Source organism: Podarcis vaucheri (genome assembly GCF_965113315.1).
Source record: "Podarcis vaucheri genome assembly, chromosome: 7".
In the NCBI taxonomy this organism is placed as follows: Eukaryota; Metazoa; Chordata; class Lepidosauria; order Squamata; family Lacertidae; genus Podarcis; species Podarcis vaucheri.
Window position 1 is genome coordinate 9,239,170 of NC_138765.1, and position 25,669 is coordinate 9,264,838.

Sequence of the window (25,669 nt, forward strand, 5' to 3'; positions counted from 1 at the left end):
GTTACATACGCTTCAGGTTACAGACTCCAGTAACCCAGAAATAGTGCTTCAGGTTAAGGACTTTGCTTCAGGATGAGAACAGAAATCGTTCTCCGGCGGCGCAGCAGCAGCAGCTGGAGGCCCCATTAGCTAAAGTGGTGCTTCAGGTTAAGAACAGTTTCAGGTTAAGTACAGACCTCTGGAACGAATTAAGTACTTAACCCGAGGTACCACTGTATTTGCAAAAATAAATCAGATAAATAAATAAATAAATAAATAAATAAAATAAATCAGAGTGGTTTACAACAAATGTTCATAGAAGCCGTACAATAAAAGCAATATTTTTTAAAAGTTTAAATTGGGAATCAGCTAAGCGTTGTGGGAAAATGTATCCTTTTTGGATGAAGTTATTATTATTATTATTATATTTGTACATAGCCCTTTATCCAAAGAGTCCTGGTAGTTGTATTTTGTTAAGGGCTTTTTTGGGGGGGGGGGTAAAATTGTTGTTGTTAATTTGTAGATCTCTGGGTGATTCACACATAAAATCACAATACATTCCTAATGACCTGCATATGAACTGGAGGGGTTGCACCAGTAAAGAATCATTTACTTCAAAGTGAAAGTGCGTTTACTGCTCAACCCTGCTTTAGTAATTACTATTTCATTTTATAACGATGGATGGAAATTAAAAGATGTAAAACGAAACTGTCAAATAGCCACGAGGAATGAGTACTTTGTGCGCGAGTTAAAATAATAACAAAGTCAAAGTAAAGACGATTGACGTTATCAGATCATCCAAGTCTAGCTCCAGATTCACCAGGCTTTGATGGGGGCTGTCTTGAAAATGATGGTAGTGCTGTATATTAAATAAAGGGATGAAAATTCATTCTCTAAATTGCCTGCATAGGCCTGGGTGGGATGGAAGAGTTTCAGCTGGCGTTCAAAAGTTGAAAGAGAAGAGGCTTGCTGAATCTCTAGTGGCAGAGAGTTCCATAGGACCGGGCTGGAGACACTAAAGGCTTGGGTTTTTTTTTTTTTGTCATTGTCAAATAAGCCTCACCAACTCGGGAACAACGAATGATGTTCCTGCAGTTGATCTCGGTGATCAAGCTGGGATTTGAGGGTGCAGGGCTTGGTAAATTACTACAAGGACATTGAACCTGGTATTTCCTATATTTTAGGGTTGCCATATTTGAGAAAAATGAAAATCGGAACACAAAAGTTGTTGAGCTTCCTTCTTGGCCAAAGCTCTTGAGTATATTTTTTGCAAAGAAGAAGTTTTCAAGCTATTTTTTAGGAAAATTGCCCCCTCCAATACGGTCACGTTTCCCCGGACGTTTAAAACTATTTACAAAATCGAGTATAGGGCGGTATATATAAATTCAATAAATAATAATAATAATAATAATAATAAAAATTCCGCCTGGACGCCATTTTTGACGAGTGAATCCTGGCTATGTCCAGGAAATTCCAGACATATGGCAGCCCTGCTTTATCTCCTGGTATGTGGAGCCGGCCCTACTATTAGGCAAAATGAGGCCACTGCCTCAGGCGGCAAAATGCTTGGGGCGTGGGGAGTAACAGGCCCCTCTGTTGGAGGACTGAATGTGCTGCTGCCCTGCCCGTAAATTTGCGCCACAGGTGTTGTGGAGCACACTGTCCTGTCACCAGTGTTGGATTAAGATTTGGCGGCCAGCCCAGTTGGCTTCTGTATGTGGAATGGGGTAGACGTTGGGGCCGCCATCTTGTCATTCACCTTTGTTGCAGGAATTTATGTATAGGTTGGGAGCGGGTTGCCCCTCCAGCAGATATCATGCATATGCAGCCCACTACCAAAACCAGCACAATCGCTTTTATGACTTTTGTGATTTGTCCCCAAAAAATACTCCATCAGTGTTTCTTCCTATCTATTCCAAGGGCCTTTGCTGCACGATACCAAATGTAAGAATTCACTGATAAATGCATCTCTGTACTGGCTCACTGGGAAAACTTCAGAAATTCATATAGACCTGTGAGCTCAGCTGCTCAGCAGCCCCTCTGCCTGAGTGATAATCCCTGGCATCCTGATACCTGAGTGCCAGACAGGTAGCCGTTCCAGAAAGAACAAACCCAGATGAAGATGAAAGGGTGTGATTAACTTGGCTGGGAAACAGGGAAATGTAAATATCTCTTTTGCTTCACTTGATGGGTGTTTGGTGGAGGGCAAGGAGAACCATGGGGCAGGGTCCAGGATGCTCAGATTACTGCCACCAGACCTCTCCTTTCATGATGTAACCGTGATGTATGAGTGATGTAGTTTGGGGGGTGTAACATGGGGATGAGCAGCTAATAAAAGTTTGGGGGCTCTTTTGTTTGGGGCTTCCATCTTGTTCCACCTGGTGGCAGGTGGGAGTCCTGTTGCGACAGCCTTCAATCAAGACCAAGCCTCCTGGCTGCTGTTTTGCTCTGGTATTCCTGGCTGGTGTCCTTGTTTTTTGTCCAAGGGAGCCCTCAGATTTCTCCGTTAACACCTTGTTCAGCAAAAGGTCTTTGGCTGGCCCTACTGGGATGGCTGCTGGAGAGAGAGCCCCTTCTCCACCCTCTTCGCAGCTTCTGGGAAATGGGGCATGCCAGTACCATGCCACATTCATTTAAAGCACCGTGATAGCCCTTAAAACCATCATGTTCCCCCCAAGGAATTCTGGGAGCTGTAGTTTGTGAAGGGTGCTGAGGGATGTCAGGAGACCACAGTTCCCCTCCCAGACCTACAGTTCCCAGAGTGGTTTTACAATCCATCTCTCTTCTCAGGGAATTTTGGGAAGCTCTGAGGGGAATCATAAAGAGTCGGACACGATTAAACGACTAAACAACAAGTGAGGGGAATTAGAGGTGTCCTAATGACTCTCAGGGGACGCGGGTGGCGCTGTGGGTTAAACCACAGAGCCTAGGACTTGCCGATCAGAAGGTCGGCAGTTCGAATCCCCGCGACAGGGTGAGCTCCCATTGCTCGGTCCCTGCTCCTGCCAACCTAGCAGTTCAAAAGCACGTCAAGGTGCAAGTAGATAAATAGGTACCGCTCCGGCGGGAAGGTAAAAGGCGTTTCCGTGCGCTGCTCTGGTTCCCCAGAAGCGGCTTACTCATGCTGGCCACATGACCCGGAAGCTGTACGCTGGCTCCCTCGGCCAATAAAGCGAGATGAGCACCACAACCCCAGAGTCGGTCACGACTGGACCTAATGGTCAGGGGTCCTTTACCTTGACCTAATGACTCTCAGACCCTTTTAAAAAAAAGATAAAATATAGTTTTATTGATTTCCATTGTATAACAACAATTAAAAAGCAAAAAAAAGCAAAAATACAGAAGCAAAATCCCATTTTATCCCTCTCCGGGATGGTTCAGTCTACAGTGGTACCTCTGGTTAAGTAATTAATTGGTTCCGGATGTCTGTTCTTAACCTGAAACTGTTTTTAACCTGAAGCACCACTTTAGCTAATGGGGCCTCCGGCTGCTGCTGTGCTGCCGGAGCAGGATTTCTGTTCTCCTCCTGAAGCAAAGTTCTTAATCCGAGGTAATATTTCTGGGTTAGCGGAGTCTGTAACCTGAAGTGTCTGTAACCTGAGGAACCACTGTATTTAAGTTTGCTGAAGTCCAGTCTGGGATTTTGGTGGTTTCCATTCTTCAGTAAAATGTTTTATAAAAGGATGCTATATTTCATCAGAATCATTTCCAGCATTTGCATTATTCAACGCATGCAATCTCTTTGCCAGTTTTTTCCTGATTCAGCTGTTGACTAACGAAAAAAACAGAATGCTTTCCAGTTCTGTGCCTCTGGTTGGCATGTTCCTACAAAAATTAAAATAATTAGTCCTTTATAGCAAAGGTCGGGGACGCGGGTGGCGCTGTGGGCTAAAGCCTCAGCGCCTAGGGCTTGCCGATCGAAAGGTCGGCGGTTCGAATCCCCGCGGCGGGGTGCGCTCCCGCTGCTCGGTCCCAGCGCCTGCCAACCTAGCAGTTCGAAAGCACCCCCGGGGGCAAGTAGATAAATAGGTACCGCTTACCAGCGGGAAGGTAAACGGCGTTCCGTGTGCGGCTCTGGCTCGCCAGAGCAGCGTTGTCACGCTGGCCACGTGACCCGGAAGTGTCTCCGGACAGCGCTGGCCCCCGGCCTATAGATGTGAGATGGGCGCACAAACCCCAGAGTCTGGCAAGACTGGCCCGTTCGGGCAGGGGTACCTTTACCTTTACCTATAGCAAAGGTCAGATTGCCCTTAACAAACTACAACTCCTTGGCTTTTTTTTGAGCTGGGGGGAAGCCATGGCTGTTTAATTTGGGATCATGGTGCTTTACATGTATGTTGTCCCAGGATGAAAATCTCCCGTAACCAAATGCCTTGTTCCTTCTAGCGCTCGTACTCTCTGGTTCTGGAGGCCTGGGATGCCGCCAACGCATCTGACGTCACCAGCCAAGGTAAGGAGTGCTCTCTCACCTGCGGGAGCCAGCAGGGTGGGGTTCCAGACAGGGACACGGTTAGGATTTTGAGACCCTCCATGTTCAGAGCCATAGCTGTCAAGCGTCCCTTATTTGGCGGGACAGTCCTTTATCCCAGCGCCATGTCCCACTGCTGTCCCTTATTGATGATGTCCCTTAAGCTACTGAAGCTAATGGGGCCCTTTCTGTGTCCAGCTGTCCTTTGTCAATAACAAATTGTTGCTGTTTTTTTGTGCTGAATATGTGCTATATGGTAATTTATGGACCTAATAGATATCTAAAGCCATTTGCACGCAACAAAATATGTATTTTATCAAAGTAATTGTTGACCCCTTATTTTGGCTGCTGATCCCTTATTTTTGAGGCTGCTGGTCCCTTATTTTCAAATCTGTAAGTTGACAGTTATGAAGCCCTGCTTGCTGGAAAGCAGCAATCCCTCTTGCTGTTCTGGCTTCTGTGATAGCTGCGCAGCCTGCATTCGCTCCATAAGACGCACACACATTTCCCCTACTTTTTAGGAGGGAAAAAGTGAATCTTATAGAGCAAAAAATACGGTAATTTTTATAATGAAATGTTTTTAGAATGTTGCATTATTTTATTGTTGTGAGCCACCCTGAGCCCGGCTTTGGCTGGGGAGGGCGGGATATAAATTATTATTATTATTATTATTATTATTATTATTATTATTATTATTATTATTATTATTGAGCTTGGTGGACGAGTGGCCTGACTGGCTGCAAGTTAGCTTCCTCCCTTCTGATGCACCCAGGCAGTTTTGGGTCTTCCACCTCTGCCTTTGGAAATTTGCCGGGTGATGCAGTGAGTCTCAGCTCCCGTCCCCTTGCCTTTCTTGCCCTCTCCTTCCAGGCGGAGGGCAGCTGATGGAGCGGGTGACCCGTTCGGGAATGCTGAACCCTGGCGAAGGCTGGCAGGACCTGTGGCATCACGGGCGCAGCACCTCGCTGGAGTACCGGGTGCGGGTGCGCTGCCAAGAGCATTACTACGGCCCGGCCTGCAACTTCCTGTGCCGGCCCCGCGACGATTTCTTCGGGCATCACAGCTGCGACGCTGCGGGCAACAAGGTCTGTCTGGACGGCTGGACGGGAGACGAATGTACACGGGGTATGTCCCGGGACGTCTGGCTGGCGCGGGGCGGAGGAGAGGAAGAAGGGGCTGCATTGGGGGAGGGCGGGGAAAGAACCCAGGAGTCCGGCACTGGGTGCCATTTTGCATCCCGGCCTCCTGGAAGTAATGAAACTTCGTTAAAGGTAAAGGTAAAGGTACCCCTGCCCGAACGGGCCAGTCTTGACAGACTGTGGGGTTTGTGCGCCCGGGAAAGAGAACCTGAGGCTCTGCTTCGATCTTACCCAGCCCCTTCATTGATTCATTGATTCATTAATAATAATAATAATAATAATAATAATAATAATAATAATAATTTATTATTTATATCCCGCCCATCTGGCTGGGTTTCCCGAGCCACTCTGGGCAGCTTCCAACAAAACACTAAAATACAATAACCTATTAAACATTAAAAGCTTCCCTAAACAGGGCTGCCTTCAGATGTCTTCTAAAAGTTTGGTAGTTATTTTTCTCTTTGACATCTGATGGGAGGGCGTTCCACAGGGCGGGCGCCACTACCAAGAAGGCCCTCTGCCTGGTTCCCTGTAACTTGGCTTCTCGCAATGGGGGAACCGCCAGAAGGCCCTCAGCACTGGACCTCAGTGTCCGGCCAGAACGATGGAGGTGGAGACGCTCCTTCAGGTATACTGGACCGAGGCCGTTTAGGGCTTTAAAGGTCAGCACCAACATTTTGCGTTGTGCTTGGAAACGTACTGGGAGCCAGTGTAGGTCTTTCAAGACCAGTCTTATATGGTCTCGGCGGCTGCTCCCAGTCACCAGTCTAGCTGCCGCATTCTGGATTAGTTGCAGTTTCTGGGTCACCTTCAAAGGTAGCCCCACATAGAGCGTATTGCAGTAGTCCAAGTGAGAGATAACCAGAGCATGCACCACTCTGGCAAGTCTGTGGGCAGGTAGGGTCTCAGCCTGCGTAACAAATGGAGCTGATAAACAGCTGCTCTGGACACAGAATTGACCTGCGCCTCCATGGACACCTGTGAGTCCAGAATGACTCCCAGGCTGTGCACCTGGTCCTTCAGGGGCACAGTCACCCCATTCAGGACCAGGGAGTCCTCCACACCTGCCCGCCTCCTGTCCCACCAAAGCAGTACTTCTGTCTTGTCAGGATTCAACCTCAATCTGTTAGCCGCCATCCATCCTCCAACGCTTCCAGGCACTCACACAGGACCTTCACCGCCTTCACTGGTTCTGATTTGAAAGAGAGGTAGAGCTGGGTATCATCCGTATATTGATCAACACCCAGCCTAAACCCCCTGATGATCTCTCCCAGTGGCTTCATATTGATGTTAAAAAGCATGGGGGAGAGGACGGAACCCTGAGGCACCCCACAAGTGAGAGCCCAGGGGTCTGAACACTCATCCTCCGCCACCACCTTCTCACCATGGCCCAGGAGGAAGGAGCAGAACCACTGTATAACAGTGCCCCCAGCTCCCAGCCCCTCTAGACGGTCCAGAAGGATGTTATGGTCAATGGTGTCAAAGGCTGCTGAGAGATCCAGCAAAACTAGGAAACACTTATGTAGTGGCAAATTCAGAAGTGTAGGGTCCCATGGCCCCTCACAGCCATGCCCCTTCTACGATTAAACAGCTTTTTAAGACTGTACAATAAGCTTACAGTTATGCAATAATAATAATCAGCAACACCTTGCAACCAGCGTTCAAAACTCCCGTTGTTCTAGGCGCATTTAGCGACAGGGAATTTAATGAGCGCGAGCAGTTTCCGAGCTCTGAGCTCAGCAGTGCGCCTAAGATTTCAAATTAAAACTGCAGAGTGGAAGAAAAGGAGGGCTTTTTTCTCCCTCCCCACTTCCAGCTACTCTCTGAAGACTGGAGAGGAGACCCTCATAAGCATATTAGGGGGTGGGCAGGGGAAGGACTACTAGACCATGTGAAAAATGAACATAATGTTTTAGCTGCAGTTCATTCATTTTCTGTACTGTATACCTGTTACTAAAAAAAGCGTGTCTAGACATTCCATTGTGCCCATAACCTAGGTGCCATTTAGCTCCTAGCTTTCGGATGGCACTGTGGGTTAAACCACAGAGCCTAGGGCTTGCCGATCAGAAGGTCGGCGGTTCAAATCCCCACGACGGGGTGAGCTCCTGTTGCTCGGTCCCTGCTCCTGCCAACCTAGCAGTTCGAAAGCACACCTGTGTAAGTAGATAAATAGGTACCGCTCGGGCGGGAAGGTAAACGGCGTTTCCGTGCGCTGCTCTGGTTCGCCAGAAGCGGCTTAGTCATGCTGGCCACATGACCCGGAAGTTGTATGCTGGCTCCCTCGGCCAATAAAGCGAGATGAGCGTCGCAACTCCAGAGTCGGCCACGACTGGACCTAATGGTCAGGGGTCCCTTTACCTTTACCTTCATATCTCAGTTTCAAACACTGCTAGCAATGATCAGTTTCAGCTAGTTCTACTATTTTCTGTGCATGTACTTGGGCAGGTGATTTGGAGTGCTCAGATATCTTCTTTCCAAGTGACCTTAGCTGTGTTTGCTGTGTAGTTTCTCATAGAACCTGTCCCTTGAAACAGAAGCGCCTTGCGTTTCAGTGCTCCTAAATGCTTACCTTTGGAGCAGACATCTGGGAAATTTGACTTCTTGTTTTGACCCATAAATCCTTGTGCAGCTCAGGACCCCAATACCTCAAGGACCCTATTGCCTCTCCCCCTAGGAACTGTCCCAGACCCTGCGATTATCATCTGATTATTATTCTTCATGAGTGGTCCGGAGGGTGGCACCACCGGAAAGGGCCTTTTCTGTGGTGGCTCCCCGCTTGTGGAAACTCTCTCTCACAGAGACTCACCTGGCGTCATCAGTGTGCCAGGCAAAATCACTTCTTTTCTGCCAGGCCTGTGGCTTTTAATTATCTGGATTGTCTTTTAGATTTATAAATTTATTAGATCGTAATGGTGATGATTATCATCGCTCTGCCCTGGGCTGAATTTGCAACGCTCACATAAACTCCCCTCGTGTTTCTTGCAGCCATTTGCCGGCCGGGTTGTCACGAAACTCATGGGACCTGTGAGGAGCCTGGAGAATGCAAGTACGTACAGCTGAGTGTGGGTGAATGGCGCAGCTTACCGGAAAAATAAGAAATCGAGATAACAAACTTTTTATTAAAAAAAGAATGGAAATGGTTTATTGAATATTTGCAGACAAATTGTAAAACAGATAAGAACACTGGCAGGATTATTGTACTAACCTGCAGTTTCTCAAGAGTAAAAACCGTATTTTTCGCGCTATAACACGTACCCGACCATAACATGCACATAGTTTTTAGAGGAGGAAAACAAGAAAAAAATATATTCTAAACAAAACAGTGGATGTATGATTTTTGTGGTTCATGCTGTGGCCACAGACATGTGATCTGACAGTGAGTTTGGAGTAGCCCAATGCAAAAATCCTGAGGATCCATGTGGATCCATGCTTTGTAACCACGTTTTAAGTGGGGAGAGAAGGAAAAGCACTCAAGGGACAAGGAGCACGCGTGGGGTGTGTGGAGAAGGATGCTGCTAATAATGCAGAAGAGGGGTATAAGGGGAGAAGGCTCCTCTCCTCTCCCACTTTGCTCCTTTAAAGAAAGCAGGCTCTGCTTTTCTCCCTCCTCCCCGCTCATCCCCGGCTTAGCGAGCTGAAAAACTTTGCTACTATGTAGCGAGCAGAGTGGGGAGGAGAGAGGGACAGAGAGCCTGCTTGCTTTAAAGGAACCAACCGGACAGGAGCCGCTTACACTCGTGTAAGCGGCTCCTCTCCTCTCCCGCTTTGCTCCTTTAAAGCAAGCAGGCTCTCTGTCCCTCTCTCCTCCCCACTCAGCGGCTCTTCTCCCGCTTTGCTGTTTCAAAGCAAGCCACGGAGGAGGGAAGGAAGGGGAACCATGGATCCTCACGACTGCAGCAGATCCTCACCACCACCCGTAGGCATTCCCTCCATAACACGCACAGACATTTCCCCTTACTTTCTAGGAGGAAAAAAGTGAGTGTTATGGTGCAAAAAATACGGTATTTAAAGCAGATGAATAAATGAACAAATTGAGTTAGTTTGGATATGCAGAAGATATTAAAAATAAATTTAAGGATCCGCAGAAAGAGGGGGGAAGGAACTCAAGTTTTGAAATGTTAAAATGGCTGAAAAATTACGGAAATGTATAAACCTGAAAATCATTAAAAAAAAAGAAGTGATCTACAGTTGAAGGGCGGTATAGAAATATAATAAAAAATAATAATACAAATCCAGCGTTGTAGATCGTATTGGCCACAAACCAAAAGCAACAATTCTGCTGGGGAAGGAGTGATTAAAAAGAGAGGCTTTCAAAAGCACAGAACAGGAGGTGCCTGTCTCACGGGGACAGAGTTCTCTAATGTGGGTGACACCACAATGAAGGCCCTGCTCCCACTGGTTACGTGGCACTGCCAGGCTGGCCCCCTCAGCTGAGCTCAGGCACCAGGTGGGGCTATTGAGGAGAGGGCAAGGTGGTCTCTTAAAATAACCTGGTCCTGAGTTGTTTAGTGCTTTATAGACGAAAGAGAAGACTTTAGACTTGGCCCGTTGGGACAGGGGCAGCCCGTGCCATTCCTTTCAAAAACGGCTACCTATGAATTTAAGTTGTCAGTCCCTTCGGGATTTCCCACATGTTTCTGGACACAACACTACGATCCCACTTTAAACAGTCACGCCTTTCTCCCCCCAAATAATTTTGGGAGCGGTAGTTTGATAAGGGTGCTGAGAATTGCCGGGAGACCCCTATTCCCTTCACAGAGCTATGGTTCCCAGTGTGGTTCAACACACCCTGGGAACAGTAGTAGTGATGGCTTCCCCCTTCCAAAGAATTATGGGAGTTGTAGTTTTGTCAAGGGCGCTGAGTGTTGCCAGGAGGCCCCAATGGCTCCCAGAGTGGTTTAACCACCAACCAATAATAACCAATAATAACCCCTCTTTCCCAGAGAACTCTGGGAATTGCGGCACTGTGAGAGGAACAGAGGGGGTCTGCTAACATCTCTCAGCACCCTTAACCAACTACACTTCCCAGCATTCTTTGGGAGAAGCCATGTGTGTTTAAAGTGGTATCGTAGTGTTTTAAATGTGCCATGTGGATGTAGCCTGTTGAAATCAGGGGCTAAGCAGTTGGCTCCTTACCTCTCTCGCCCTGACCTAGCCACTGTGATCCACGCGACGGTCACCTCCAGACTTGATTATTGTAACTTGCTCTACATGGGGCTGCCCTTGAGACTGATCCAGAAACTCCAGCGGGTGCAGAATGCCGCGGCGAGACTCCTTACAGGGTCCTTGCCGTGGGATCACATTCATCCAGTGCTTTACCAGCTGCACTGGCTCCTGGTGGAGTACAGGATCAGGTTTAAGGTGCTGGTTTTGACCAGCCCTATACGGCCTAGGACCCTCGTACCTACGGGACCGCCTCTCCTAGTATGTCCCACAGAGGACCTTACGGTCTGCAAATAAAAACACCCTAAAGATCCCAGGCCACAGAGAGGTTAGGCTGGCCTCAACCAGAGCCAGGGCTTTTTCGGCCGTGGCCCCGATCTGGTGGAACGCGCTATCACAAGAGACTAGGGCCCTGCGGAACTTGACATCTTTCCGCAGGGCCTGCAAGACAGAGCTGCTCCACCAGGCCTTTGGCCAGGGCACAGCCTGACCTCCTCCTTTGGCAATCCTCACAGAACTCTAGCCCAATGGTTGCCATTAAATTGATTTTGAACTGATTTTAAAATGAATTGATTTTAGAATGCTGTATTATTTTACTGCTGTTAGCCTCTCTGAGCCCGGCTTCGGCTAGGGAGGGTGGGATATAAATAAAATTTTATTATTATTCTTTATTATTACTTTCAGTGGGTTTTCGCTGCGTGAAATTGGATCACGCAGCCCTGCGAGGTGCATAATGTTTGGGGACTGGGTTACCTCTCCCCCTTTTCCTGCTTCCCAAATTTCTCCCCTCGCCACCAAGGAGCCGATTTCCTGGCCGGCCCCGACAAGTGGAAGCCCGGCAACTCCCCTCCAACGCTCGGGGCAATGGCCTAGGGCAGGAAACAGCCAGCCAAGCCCCGCTGGGAGGAGAAGGAAGTTATGGGTCCTGGCCGGGAAAAATGATGTCACCCTTGGATCCCAGGGCCGATAAGGATGGGGTGTGGCACCGACTGCGGTTACGAGGAGGCCCAGCCCCTGATTGGGAAGCCTGGGCAGGGGCCAGGATCTTGACCGGCCGCCCAGCGCGATGGCCCCAGTGGGGCAAGAAGGCTTTTTTGGCAAGCTGGGGGGGAAGCTGAGCCGAGCGACGGCTGCGTCAAAGGGCTAAATGGGGTTTCCGTGGAACGCAGAAAGTTCCCGATGCCACATTTACACATAGCTGTCAACGTTTATTTCCCTTATTCCGAATAGGATTCCTCACAAGAAAAGGGAAACGTTGACAGCTATGCATTTATTTGCAGCATCCGTTTCCAAGTGCTGTGACCCTCCTTTAGACAGCCACGCCTTCCCCCAGGGGATCCTGGGAGTTGTAGTTTGTTCAGGGTGCTGAGAGTGGTTAGGAGACCCAGGTTCCCACACACACAGAGAGCTACAATTCCCAGAGTTCCCTGCGAAGAAGGATTGGTTGTCAAACCGCTCTGGGAATTGTAGCTTTGTGAGGGGAATGGGGGGTCCGTGTCTCCTGACACCTCTCAGCACCCTGGACAGGCGATGGCCTTCACAGTTTTTTAGGGTGAAGCCGTTGTTGTCGCTGTTCTGCATTGGCGTAGGAAAGTCCCGCCATGTTTTTCATAGCCTGATTTCCCCTATCACCCTTTTGAAGGCGTCTTAGCTAGTGCCCATCACCGCGTTGTGGCGGTGAGTCCCAGAGGTTAACACTACGCCTGTCGGCCTCTCTGATCTCCTGTGAACCAGTGTCATTGTGTGACTCCAATGACTTCTAGAGTTAGGAAAAGGGGAGGAAGAAACGTCCCTGTCTCTCCCCCTCTCTGTGCAATTCCTTAATACGATAAGTATCCGCCATTTCTTCCCCTATTCCACATGGCATGTGTTGCTGTTGTTAATTATACAATGGTACCTCTGGTTGCGAATGGGATCTGTTCTGGAGGCCCGTTCACAACATGAAAAGAGCGCAACCCGCAGCGGTGCGTCTGCGCATGTGCGGCTTGCGATTTGCCGCTTCTGCGCATGTGCATAACATCGTTTTGCGCGTCTGCGCATGCGTGAGCAGCAAAACACGGAAGTAACCCTTTCTGGTACTTCCGGGTCACCACGGGGCATAACCTGAAAGAATGTAACATGAAATGGACATAACATAAGGTATGACTTTATAGGAATTTGCTGACATGCTCTGTAATTTGTATATTTGTTTTCCCCCTCCCAGTGCTCTGTATTTTTATGTTTTGAATGTTTGTTGTAAGCTGATTTGGGCACAGCTGCCCAAAAGCAGTAAACTCAACCCATCTTCTATTATTAATTAATGCCATCACTGCATGATGAGGACAAAAGAACAGTCCCCTGCCCCGGGGCACTTACAGTCTAAAATGTGACACGGGGAAGACCGCAGATGGAAAGGATGCGAAACTGAGGCAGATGTAAACAAGGAATACAGTGGTACCCCGCAAGACGAACGCCTCGCGAGACGAAAAACTCGCAAAACGAAAGGTTTTTTTCGTTTTCGAGTTGCCTCGCAAGACGAATTTCCCTATGGGCTTGCTTCGCAAAACGAAGCTTGCCCCGGGGACAGCGGGTCTTCTCTTTTGAAGCAAGGGGCGGCGGGGAGAAGCGATCTTTTCCCCGCAGCCCCAGGTTCGGGGACAGCGGGAAGCGCTTCCCGCTGCCCCCGGACCTCTTTTGAAGCAAGGGGCTGCGGGGAGATCGCTTCTCCCGGTGCTCCGAAGCCGGGCGGGGGCAGGGACACCTTCTGAAGGCGGGCGGGGGGAGAAAGTCTTTGCTCTCCCCTGCCTGCCTTCCCAGGGGCTTTTAAATCGCCCCGGACAGCGGAGAAGTCCTCCGCTGTCCCGGGGCGATTTTAAAATGCCGCCCGCCAGCATTTTAAGATCGCCCGGACAGCGGAGAAGCCCTCCGCTGTCCCGGGGTTTTTTAAAATGCTGGGGGTGGGAAGAAAAGCCCTTGTCCCCCCCCCCAGCCTTCAGAAGAGGTCCGGGGACAGACTGTCCCTGGACCTGGTCTGAAGGCGGTTTCCCTAGGAACGCATTAATTGATTTTCAATGCATTCCTATGGGAAACCGTGCATCGCAAGACGAAAAACTCGCAAGACGAAGAGACTTGCGGAACGAATTAATTTCGTCTTGCGAGGCACCACTGTAATAATAATTTATTATTTATACCCCACCCCTCTGGCTGGGTTTCCCCAGCCACTCTGGACGGCTTCCAACAAAATATTAAAATACAACGGTCTGTTAAACATTAAAAGCTTCCCTAAAGAGGGCTGCCTTCAGATGTCTTCTAAAAGTCTGGTAGTTGTTTTCCTAGAACATAGCTGTCTATTCAGTTGCCCGTGCCAGGGGGTTGTGCCAGAGGACTTTACTCAAAACAGTAGATTCTGAGGAGGGACTTGGAGGAAGAGAGAGAGGGAGAGAGAGGGAAAGAGAGAGAAATGGCGTCAGCCAGCCCATTCCGGAAGGCAGTTCCAGAACAGCCAGGGAGAAAGAGAGGAATCGCTTTTAGAGAGGAGCTATTAGGGTGGCGCTGTGGTCCAAACCACAGAGCCTAGGACTTGCCGATCAGAAGGTTGGTGGTTCGAATCCCCGCGACAGGGTGAGCTCCCGTTGTTCGGTCCCTGCTCCTGCCAACCTAGCAGTTCGAAAGCACGTCAAAGTGCTAATAGATAAATAGGTACCACTCCAGCGGGAAGGTAAACGGCTTTTCCATGCACTGCTCTGGTTCGCCAGAAGCGGCTTAGTCATGCTGGCCACATGACCCGGAAGCTGTACGCCGGCTCCCTTGGCCAGTAAAGCAAGATGAGCGCCGCAACCCCAGAGTCGGTCACGACTGGACCTAACGGTCAGGGGTCCCTTTACCTTTACAGTGGTATCTCGGGTTACATACGCTTCAGGTTACATGCGCTTCAGGTTACAGACTCCGCTAGTGCTTCAGGTTAAGAACTTTGCTTCAGGATGAGAACAGAAATCGTGCGGCGGCGGCACAGCAGCAGCGGGAGGCCCCATAACTAAAGTGGTGCTTCAGGTTAAGAACAGTTTCAGGTTAAGTACAGACCTCTGGAACGAATTAAGTACTTAACCCGAGGTAGCACTGTATTTTAAAAAATGATGCTCTCAAGTGAGACTAGCATTATACATTTAAAACGATGAAGCCAATAACTGTGTGACGAGGCCATCTCTCTCTCAGATGTGAGCTGGCTGGCTGGCTGGCTCACATCTCCCGCTCATAACCACTGTGCTGCTCTGAGCTTTCCCCTTCCTCCTCCCAGGTGCCATTATGGGTGGACTGGTCAACTCTGCGACGAGTGCATTCTTTTCCCAGGCTGCGTCCACGGCAGCTGCACCGAGCCTTGGAAGTGCGACTGCGAGACCAACTGGGGGGGCATCCTCTGCGACAAAGGTGAGCCCCCCCCTACTTGGAGCATGCTCAATAGAGGCTTGGCTTCTATTGGAAATTGGCCAGTCTGGAATTTCCCCCAGGCTACTCTATGACTCATGTTGAACCCAACCCCTGGCGTTCTTTGCCATTGCTTTTCATGTTCTACTGACAGGGTGCTTTGTTTTAAATTATTTTGTGTTGCGCCTGGAAGTCGGTCACTAAATTTGTCTCCAGTAAGCCTGGCGATGGTAAGCCAGAGAAGGGGGCAGAGTCAGGCCCAAACAAGTAGATACATACATAAATAATTTTATTTGTATGCCGCCTTTGCACTGTTCAAATCATGCTCAAGGCAGCTTACAAAATGAAAAAATACCGTATTTTTCGCTCTATAGGACACACTTTTTCCCCTTCAAAAATGAAGGGGAAATGTGTGTGCGTCCTATGGAGCGAAGACACCATAGCCCCGCGACCCTCTCCCGGCTGGAGAGGTGACGCGCGGCTATTGAGGCTCCTGCCATCGCCGCACGTCACCTCCCCAGCCGGGAGAGCGCGCGCGGGGCTAAAGCAGCTCCCCGCGACCCTCTCTCAGCTGGAGAGGTGACGCGCGGCTATGGCAGGAGCCTCTCCGCTGCGCCTTTCCGCTGCTCCCTGACCTGCTCTTTGGGGCTGGTGGTGGGCTTCCCCCCGCCAGCCCCAAAGAGCAGTGCACACCGACCCCTCTCACTCTCCAGGCTTCCAAGGTAGCCGCCTGAATGCACCTTGTTTTAGAGCGGGAAAACAAGAGGGGGAAAGTTCTCCCCCTCTCTGCGCAGCGCCTCCTGCCGCTTCGCTGAAGGGGCACTGGGCAGAGAGGGGGAGAATTTTTTTTTCTTGTTCTCCCCCCTCTAAAACAAAGTGCGTCCTATTGTCCGGTGCGCCCTATGGTGTGAAAAATACGGTACGTAACTACATAACAAAATTGGTCATAAACAATACATTAAATATTAAATACTCAACCAAACTGAACAATTTCCACATAAACCACAGTAAGATCTATATACTAAAGATACAAAAAAACCCAACAATAAATACTTCTAAGACCCAGAGAGGTCAAGATCCTGCAGCTTCTGCGCTGAAGCCACACATTGCGAAGTTTTTATTCCCAGGGATAAGAGAGTCGCCATTTTCTCTGCTCGATGGGCCTCTTCTACTTTTCGTGTGCCTCTGATGATCCAAGAAGCAGAGGTCCATTTGCTGAGCGGCAAGGTTAAATTGGGGTTTCTTCTCTTTAGTTTTTCTAAACTAATTATGCAACACAGCAGCCAAAGCATGACAATCCCTAGTGTGAGGTACACCCAGATATGTGTGCATCCTGAACCTGAAACAGGTACCGTATTTTTCGCTCTATAAGACGCACTTTTCCCCTCCTAAAAAGTAAGGGGAAATGTCTGTGCGTCTTATGGAGCGAATGCAGGCTGCGCAGCTATCCCAGAAGCCAGAACAGCGAGAGGGCTCGCTCCCTCCCTTTAAAGAGCCGCATGTGTGCGGATCTTGGGGGCTTTTCCCCGAGGAGGGAGAAGACTGCAAGCACTGCACACACGCTCCACGTGGCTCGTGAAAGGGAGTGCTGAGCAGAGCCTGGGATGCATCCCTTTAAAGAATATTTTTTTCTTGCATTCCCCCTTTAAAAATTGGTTGCGTCTTATGTTCAGGTGCGTCTTATGGAGCAAAAAATACAGTATATTAAGGAAGAACTGAAGCACGCAGTTGTCATTTTGTTGATAAACAAGCTGGTACTCTCCAGCAATCCTTCATAAGCGTTCTTGATAGCAAGGCCACTGTCAGATATATAGAAGTGCTTTTCATACGCGCCAATAGACTGGGGATACTTATTAGATCCAGCACAGCGATGATGGAAAGATGCAAACTCTCTGGAACCAAGGAATCACCTGAGCTTTCCTCCCTGCCCAGATCTGAACTACTGTGGGTCTCACCGTCCATGCAAAAACGGCGGCACTTGTGCAAACAACGAGCCGAACGAGTACGAGTGCCTTTGTCCCGATGGATTCTACGGCCGGAACTGCGAGGAAGGTGAGCGGCGACTCAAAATGTCGGGCGAGAAAAGCCCCTCCAGGGCAGTTGCCTCCCAGGGTCTCTCCCATAATCCTTGGCAATGCTGTACAGTGTTCAGGGCAGGGACAACTATTTTGGTGTGCTACAGGTATAGTCCTCCCAATGCTTTGGAGTGCAACTCCCATTGGCCGCAGCTGGTCAGGAATGATGGGAGTTGTAGTTCATTTTTAGGGCACCTCATTGGCCACCCACTCCCCCCCCCACTTTTTTATTGTTATTAATTGAAGTCCATGATATCATACACAATCTTAAATACATGTACAGTGCTACCTTGGGTTACATATGCTTCAGGTTACATACGCTTCAGGTTACAGACTCTGCTAACCCAGAAATAGTGCTTCAGGTTAAGAACATTGCTTCAGGATAAGAACAGAAATTGGGCTCCTGCGGCACAGCAGCAGCAGGAGGCCCCATTAGCTAAAGTGGTGCTTCAGGTTAAGAACAGTTTCAGGTTAAGTACGGACCTCCAGAACAAATTAAGTACTTAACCCAAGGTACGACTGTACAAAGAAAAGGTAATAGTGATGATGGTGATGATAATAATAATAATAATAATAACCATAAATAATTATACAGTCATACCTCGGGTTACAGACACTTCAGGTTGCGTTTTTTCAGGTTACGGACTGCTGAAACCCAGAAGTACCTGAATAGGTTACTTCCGGGTTTTGGCGATCGTGCATGCGCAGAAGTGCTAAATCACACTTTGCGCATGCGCAGAAGAGCCGAATCGCAACCTGTGCGTGTGCAGGCGCGCAGCTGTGGCTTGCGAACGCTGTGGCTTGCGAACGTGCATCCCGCACGGATCACGTTCGTAACCCGAGCGTCCACTGTACAGTGGTACCTCGGGTTACATACGCTTCAGGTTACATACGCTTCAGGTTACAGACTCCGCTAACCCAGAAATCGTGCTTCAGGTTAAGAACTTTGCTTCAGGATAAGAACAGAAATTGGGCTCCGGCGGCGGCGCAGCAGCAGCAGGCCCCACTAGCTAAAGTGCTGCTTCAGGTTAAGAACAGTTTCAGGTTAAGAACGGACCTCCGGAACGAATTAAGTACTTAACCAGATGTAGGTACCACTGTAATTGAATACAATATACAGTGTTACCTTGGGATGCGAACGGGATCCATTCCGGAGTAAACGTAACTAGCGACGGCACATCTGCGCATGTGCTAGCCACTTTTTTGCCGCTTCTGCGCATGTGCGTGACATCATTTTGAGCGTCTGCGCATGTGCGAGTAGCAAAACCCGGAAGTAAGGCACTCCGTTACTGGGGAGTAACGTGGAGCACAACTCGAATGCGTTCAACATGAAGCATATTCAACCCGAGGTATGACTGTACTCCCATAGAGACCCCTGACCGTTAGGTCTAGTTGTGACCCACTCTGGGGTTGCGGCGCTCATCTCGCTTTACTGGCTGAGGGAGCCGGCGTACATGTGGAGCCGGTCATGTGGCCAGCATGACTAAGCCGCTTCTGGCGAACCAGAGCAGCGCACGGAAACGCCGTTTACCTTCCCGCCAGAGTGGTACCTATTTATCTACTTGCACTTTGATGTGCTTTCGAACTGCTAGGTTGGCAGGAGCAGGGACAGAGGAACGGGAGCTCACCCCGTTGCGGGGAATCGAACCGCCGACCTTCTGATCGGCAAGTCCTAGGCTCTGTGGTTTAACCCACAGCGCCACCCGCGTCCCAGAGACTACCTTACACTGTGTTTAAAACCAAAATCGCACTTGAATAGAAACTTAGGCGGCTTCTCAGGATAATACCCAGGCGAACAGAGGAACTTCATGAGAGTGGGAGCTTTTTTCCTTTTTAATGCCCAACCCATGGTGGCCATAAGCATGAAGGGGAGGCCAGCTAGTAGACCTTACTGTGGGCTAGCAGCTTTGGGGCAGGCCCATTTGCAAAACAGCCTTCTGCCTTCTCTTTCCCGTGTCTCCCCAATGCCAGCTCTCCTTCCGTTACCCGTTGCCGAATTAACTTGTGCTTCCGAGCTCTGTGCCAACGGCGGAACGTGCCTCAACACCTCACCTGGTTTCCGGTGCGTGTGCCCCCCAGGATGGAGTGGGGAGCTGTGTCAACACGGTAAGTGGCTTCTCGCTTGGAGGAAATTGAGGAGGTGTTGGGGAGAAAGAGAAGTCAGTGATAATGTTCGGTCCCACACAATGGCCGTTCTCTGCCTCCACGGTTGGACCCAGCAATCCTTTTGAGTACCAATTCCTGGAAACCCCAGGAAGGGAGAGGGTCTTGTGTTCGAATCCTGATTGCGGGCTCCCCACAGGCATCGGGTTGGCTGCTGCGAGAACTGAATGCTGGATTAGATGCGCCGCCGGTCGGATCCAGCAAACACTTCTTAGGTTCTTTTTTAAAATTTTCATTTTTTAAACAAATAATATTGTTGATACTTAAACATAATCATTTTTACACAATTGTGGGGTTGCAGACTCCCCCCCTCCATGTTTTCCAAAGTACTGTATTTTTCCATGTATAAGACTAGGTTTTCCCCCTAAAAAATAATGTCAAAAGTTAGGGGGCGTCTTATACTCTGGGCCACCTCCCCCCTTAAATCTCAGTCCTCCAAAATAGGGGGCATCTTATACATGGGAGCATCTTATAGATGGAAAAATATGGTATATCTCCCCCCCCCTTTAATGCATCTAATTTCATTTATCCAACTTTGTTTACACCCATTTTTAACCCTTACCAAATTGCATTACATGTGTACATGTGTTATAACAACGTTTTCAGTTGTTTACAGTGCTCCTTAATGTAATCTATAAAATTATGCCATTCTTTATTAAATTTGTTATCACCTTGGTGTCTGATCTTCCTGGTCATTTCTGCCATTTCTGCGTAGTCCATCATCTTTATTATCCATTCTTCTTTAGTTGGAGTTTTCTCTTCCTTCCGTCCTTTTCTTAGGTCCTTATGACTCTTCAGTCTCTCTCTCTCTCTCTCTCTCTCTCTCCCTCCCTCCCTCCCTCCCTCCCTCCCTCCCTCCCTCCCTCCCTCTCTCTTCCTCTCTCCCTCCCTCCCTCCCTCCCTCCCTCCCTCCCTCCCTCCCTCCCTCTCTCTCTGCCCCTTGCCTCTGTTCTGCCAGGCAAAGTGTGTCCTCTTAGAGCTGTGGGGAACCTCATATGATTTCCATAGCTCTGTTGTTTAGTCGTTTAGTCATGTCTGACTCTTTGTGACCCCCTGGACCAGAGCACGCCAGGCACTCCTGTCTTCCACTGCCTCCCGCAGTTTGGTCAAACTCATGCTGGTTGCTTCAAGAACACTGTCCAACCATCTCGTCCTCTGTCGTCCCCTTCTCCTTGTGCCCTCCATCTTTCTCAACATCAGGGTCTTTTCCAGGGAGTCTTCTCTTCTCATGAGGTGGCCAAAGTCTTGGAGCCTCAGCTTCACGATCTGTCCTTCCAGTGAGCACTCAGGGCTGATTTCCTTCAGAATGGAGAGGTTTGATCTTCTTGCAGTCCACGGGACTCTCAAGAGTCTCCTCCAGCACCATAATTCAAAGCATCAATTATTCGGCGATCAGCCTTCTTTATGGTCCAGTTCTCACTTCCATACATCACTACTGGGAAAACCATAGCTTTAAGTATACGGACCTTTGTTGGCAAGGTGATGTCTCTGCTTTTTAAGATGCTGTCTAGGTTTGTCATTGCTTTTCTCCCAAGAAGCAGGCATCTTTTAATTTCGTGGCTGCTGTCACCAATGGGATGTTTGCTTTTACCAATCTTAACAGTCTTAAGGTCTTTGTTGTTGTTGTTGTTTAGTCGTTTAGTCGTGTCCGACTCTTCGTGACACCATGGACCAGAGCACGCCAGGCACTTCTGTCCTCCACTGCCTCCCGCAGTTTGATCAAACTCATGCTGGTAGCTTCAAGAACACCATCCAACCATCTCATTCTCTGTCGTCCCCTTCTCCTTGTGCCCTCCATCTTTCCCAACACCAGGGTCTTTTCCAGGGAGTCTTCTCTTCTCATGAGGTGGCCAAAGTCTTGGAGCCTCAGCTTCAGGATCTGTCCTTCCAGTGAGCATTCAGGGCTGATTTCCTTAAGAATGGATACGTTTGATCTTCTTGCAGTCCATGGGACTCTCAAGAGTCTCCTCCAGCACCATAATTCAAAAGCATCAATTCTTCGGCGATCAGCCTTCTTTATGGTCCAGCTTAAGGTCTTAAGGGCATTTAAAAAAAATAAACAAATGACGGTGTTTACTTACGAGGAAGGAAATAGAGTGTTAGCACTCTCACTTGCAAACTTTGGCAACAGGTGTAAAGTTTTCCAAAGGTGGAAATGCACAAATTTCTGCTTTGGTAAAAGTTTTCGAGGAGGGATGCATATGCTATGTGTGAGCACTCAGCTTTGCAAATTTTAAATCTGAATGGAAAATGCTTATTAAACGTCGATCTTTTACTGGGTTCAGACCATTTAATTAGATGGGCATGAATTTTAGAAGATCGAGCCTACTTAATCATTTATTCCGCATGCCTAATTTTTATGTGAGTTCAATTTTTCCACCGAGTAGAAAGGGAACCTCAACTGGATGAATAAGTGTTTCCTATTTTCCCTCGCTTTTTCATTCTTTGCTGTTTTTCTTACTTTTATTTTCTCCTTTAATGAGGTTCAGACTCAAGTTATGCAAAATTCGACTTTGCATCGAGTTAATTTTGCTGATAGATTATGCATTAAAACTCTGCAAATGCCAACGAGATGTTTAAGAAATAAATAAAATAAAAATAAAATGTTGATGTTTCAGACATCAGTATTTGCAGCTAATGGGATGACCTCCTCCCACTTTTGGGGGGGAGTGGAGGACTGATGAGTTTTGGGGACACACATGGATGCTTAAAAATGAGACGCAGTCCAGAGATGATGTTGTTATTGTTTAGTCGTTTAGTTGTGTCCGGCTCTTCATGCCCCATGGACCAGAGCACGCCAGGCACTCCTGTCCTCCACTGCCTCCCGCAGTTTGGTCAAACTCATGCTGGTAGCTTCGAGAACACTATCCAACCATCTCGACCTCTGTCATCCCCTTCTCCTTGTGCTCTCCATTTCCCCCAATATCAGGGTCTTTTCCAGGGAGTCTTCTCTTCTCATGAGGTGGCCCAAAGTATTGGAGCCTCAGCTTCAGGACCTGTCCTTCCAGTGAGCACTCAGGGCTGATTTCCTTACGAATAGATAGGTTTGATCTTCTTGCAGTCCATGGGACTCTCAAGAGTCTCCTCCAGCACCAGAATTCAAAAGCATCAATTCTTCGGCGATCAGCCTTCTTTATGGTCCATACATCACTACTGGGAAAACCATAGCTTTTACTATACGGACCTTTGTTGGCAAGGTGATGTCTCTACTGTTTAAGATGCTGTCTAGGTTTGTCATTGAGATAGGCCCCAGAAATTCTAAACTTCATCAGAAATATAGACTACCTTTTAAAGTGCAAAGGAGTCAGAGGTTTTTTGGATTTCAGATTCGGGGAATTGGGCTGCCCAAGGTGTTTCCAAAGGAGACAAAGCAAGACAGCTGAAGTTTGGGAACTTCAAAGCTGCAGTAAATGCTAAACTGGTATTAATTTATTCCAGTAGAATAGCCATGTTTGGGCTATTGTAGCAAAACCAACAAAAAACAAGCCAACTGAGACCTTCCCCCAGCTGATTTGGACTACAATGCCCATCAGCCCCAGTGTGGGATGGGAGTTGTAATTCAGAGCAGCTGGAGGACACGCGATTGGTGATGGCTGGGCTGGACTGATAAGTCTATTGTGACAATACATTGCATGGTTATCTACCGCAGATGCTTCAGTTGAGATTCCTGCATTGCAGGGAGTTGGACCAGATCAGGCGTAGGCAAACTAAGGCCCGGGGGCCAGATCCGGCCCAATTGCCTTCTCAATCTGGCCTATGGATGGTCCGGGAATCAGCGTATTTTTACATGAGTAGAATGTGCTCTTTTATTTAAAGTGCATCTCTAGGTTATTTGGGGGCCTGCCTGGTGTTTTCACATGAGTAGAATGCATGCTTTTATATAATATGCAACTCTGGGTTATTTGTGGGGCATAGGAATTCGTTCCCCCCCCCAAAAAAAATAGTCCGCCCCCCCACAAGGTCTGAGGGCCGGTGGGCCGGCCCACGGCTGAAAAAGGTTGCTGACCCCTGGACTGGGGTCCCTTCCAACTCTTCTACGATTTATGCATTGAATTCCACATACGCACTTTCTGTGTGGTTTCAGTTTCCCCAACGCTGTAACCGTGAGAACCAGAAATCTTAAAAAGCGACATCTCTGTTCTTTTCCTGAGACAAATTAGGTTCAGCTTGCCGTAACTGCTAGCAGAAGTGCAGTTTTGCAAACCGCCGGGCGCTGCGTTAATTCCACTGTCGTTAGATGGTTGTAAAGTTAAGGGATTATTAAGATTTTCCTCTGCCTCTGTTGCCGGATCCTCCTAACCGCAGCGCATTGCTTTGCTGCCCCCTAGAGGTGACCGACTGCCTCTCCCAGCCCTGCAGCCACGGCGGGACTTGCAAGGACCTCCCCGATGGCTTCAAGTGCCTCTGCACTCCTCAGTGGACAGGGAAGACCTGCCAGATCGGTGAGGATTTTTTGCCCTTCGTTGCGTGACGTTCTGTGGTCGCTCCTTCCTCCTTGGGTTACATCACCCCCTCCTACCCTTTCCCCCAGGGCTGTCTTTAGCAGATGTGGGGTGCAAATATCCGCCCAGCGCCCCCAAATTACCACGGATGGGGGGCGGGGAGCTGCGCAATGCCAGCCAAATACAGTGGTGCCTCGCAAGACGAAATTAATTCGTTCCGCAAGTTTTTTCTTCTTGCGAGTTTTTCGTCTTGCGAAGCACGGTTTCCCATAGGAATGCATTGAAAATCAATCAATGCGTTCCTATGGAGACCGTCCGGGGACAGAGGGGAAGCGCCGCGCGCCTTCCCCTCTGTCCCCGGACCTGTTTTAAAGCAAGGGAAGGGGCAGCGGGGAGAATCGCTACTCCCCGTTGCCGCCCCTTGGTTCAAAAGGGGTCCGGGGAGAGAGGGGAAGGCGCGCGTGCCTTCCCCTCTGTCCCCGGAGATTGTGGGGCTGGCAACGGGGAGAAGCGATCTTCTCCCCACCGCCCCTTGCTTCATAAGAGGTCCGGGGACAGCGGGGAAGACGCGCTGCGCTTCCCCGCTATCCCCGGAGCTTGCGGGGCAAGCTTCGTTTTGCGAAGCAAGCCCATAGGGAAATGCGTCTTGCGAAGCGGGTAAGAAAACGAAAAACTCCTTCGTCTAGCGAGTTTTCATCTTCCGAGGCGTTCGTCTTGCGGGGTACCACTGTACCGTATTTTTCACTCCATAAGACACACCCGACCATAAGACAAACCTAGTTTTTAGAGGAGGAAAACAAGAAAAAAAAATATTCCGAACGAAACAGTGGATGTATGATTTTTGTGGTTCATGCTGTGGCCACAGACATGATATGTGATTTGACGGTGAGTTTGGGGCAGCCCAATGCAAAAATCCTGAGAATCCATGTGGATCCGTGCTTTGTAACCATGTTTTTGCGCCATTGTGGCCCCACAAAACAGTGGGTGCATGGTTTTTTTGGGTGCAGGCTGTAGCCATGGACGTGCTATGTGATCTGATGGTGAATTTGGGGTGAACCAATGCAAAAATCCTGAGGATCCATGTGCTTTTATCTCCCCCCCTCCCAGGCAGCCTCCTTTATCACTAGAGTCCCTTATCTCCCTCCTGACCGCTTGCCGATCAGCTGCTCAGCGGCTTCCTTTCAACACCCCCTTCCCTCTTTCTTAAAAAAAAAGCACAATCTGTTTTTCGCCCCTGGGCAATTTGGCTCCAGGGACCACGCATTTGCTGTATAAGACGCACAGACATTTCCTCTTACTTTTTAGGAGGAAAAAAGTGTGTCTTATGGAGCAAAAAATATGGTAGTTAGCGGGGCGCAGCTTCCATCCTAAGCCTCTGCGGGGATCACTCTCCTCCCATGGAGGCGTGGGAGGTAGGCTGCATGCCGGCCAGCCATGTGGTTAGGGTTAGGGTGCAGAGAAAGGGGAGGCCACTGGCAAAGCCGTGCAGCTCCCCCACTCACTGGGGTGCCCCTGAGAGGCTCGCGCCCTGGCGCGACGCACTCCTAAGCCCTATGGGAAAGACGGCTCCGCTCTTCCCAACGTTCCACCTCCTTGCCCTTCCAATTGGTCCCGTGTGATTTTCCATTTCTTTCCACCCCCAAATCAACACCCCTCTTTCCCTCGCCGCCCCTGCCCTGTTTTCAGCATTCTGGAAGGCTGGGACTTCCTCCTCGGATGTTAGAATGTTTGTGCTCATTCACCTGCTCCACAGTAGAACTGCCATTTAGGGGAGGTGAAAAACCGGGAGCTTTTAACAGGGGCAGGCTTTTGTAATGTGGCACCCTGTGCAAGGCCAAA

The 25,669-nt window shown here is 49.1% G+C and overlaps 1 protein-coding gene across 1 annotated transcript in view; it reads left to right on the forward strand.

Moving 5' to 3' along the window:
• The window catches only part of LOC309537575 (uncharacterized protein), a gene marked incomplete at its 5' end in the record, with an annotated part of 55,330 nt that overhangs the window by 19,826 nt on the left and 9,835 nt on the right, over positions 1 to 25,669 (forward strand). Inside the window, 7 exons of the mRNA XM_082232472.1 lie at positions 4,366 to 4,429; positions 5,318 to 5,572; positions 8,572 to 8,632; positions 15,023 to 15,153; positions 17,083 to 17,202; positions 19,197 to 19,331; positions 23,717 to 23,830. Of these exons, the coding sequence (XP_082088598.1) occupies positions 4,366 to 4,429; positions 5,318 to 5,572; positions 8,572 to 8,632; positions 15,023 to 15,153; positions 17,083 to 17,202; positions 19,197 to 19,331; positions 23,717 to 23,830 (880 nt within the window). The remainder of the gene's footprint in view (positions 1 to 4,365; positions 4,430 to 5,317; positions 5,573 to 8,571; positions 8,633 to 15,022; positions 15,154 to 17,082; positions 17,203 to 19,196; positions 19,332 to 23,716; positions 23,831 to 25,669) is intronic.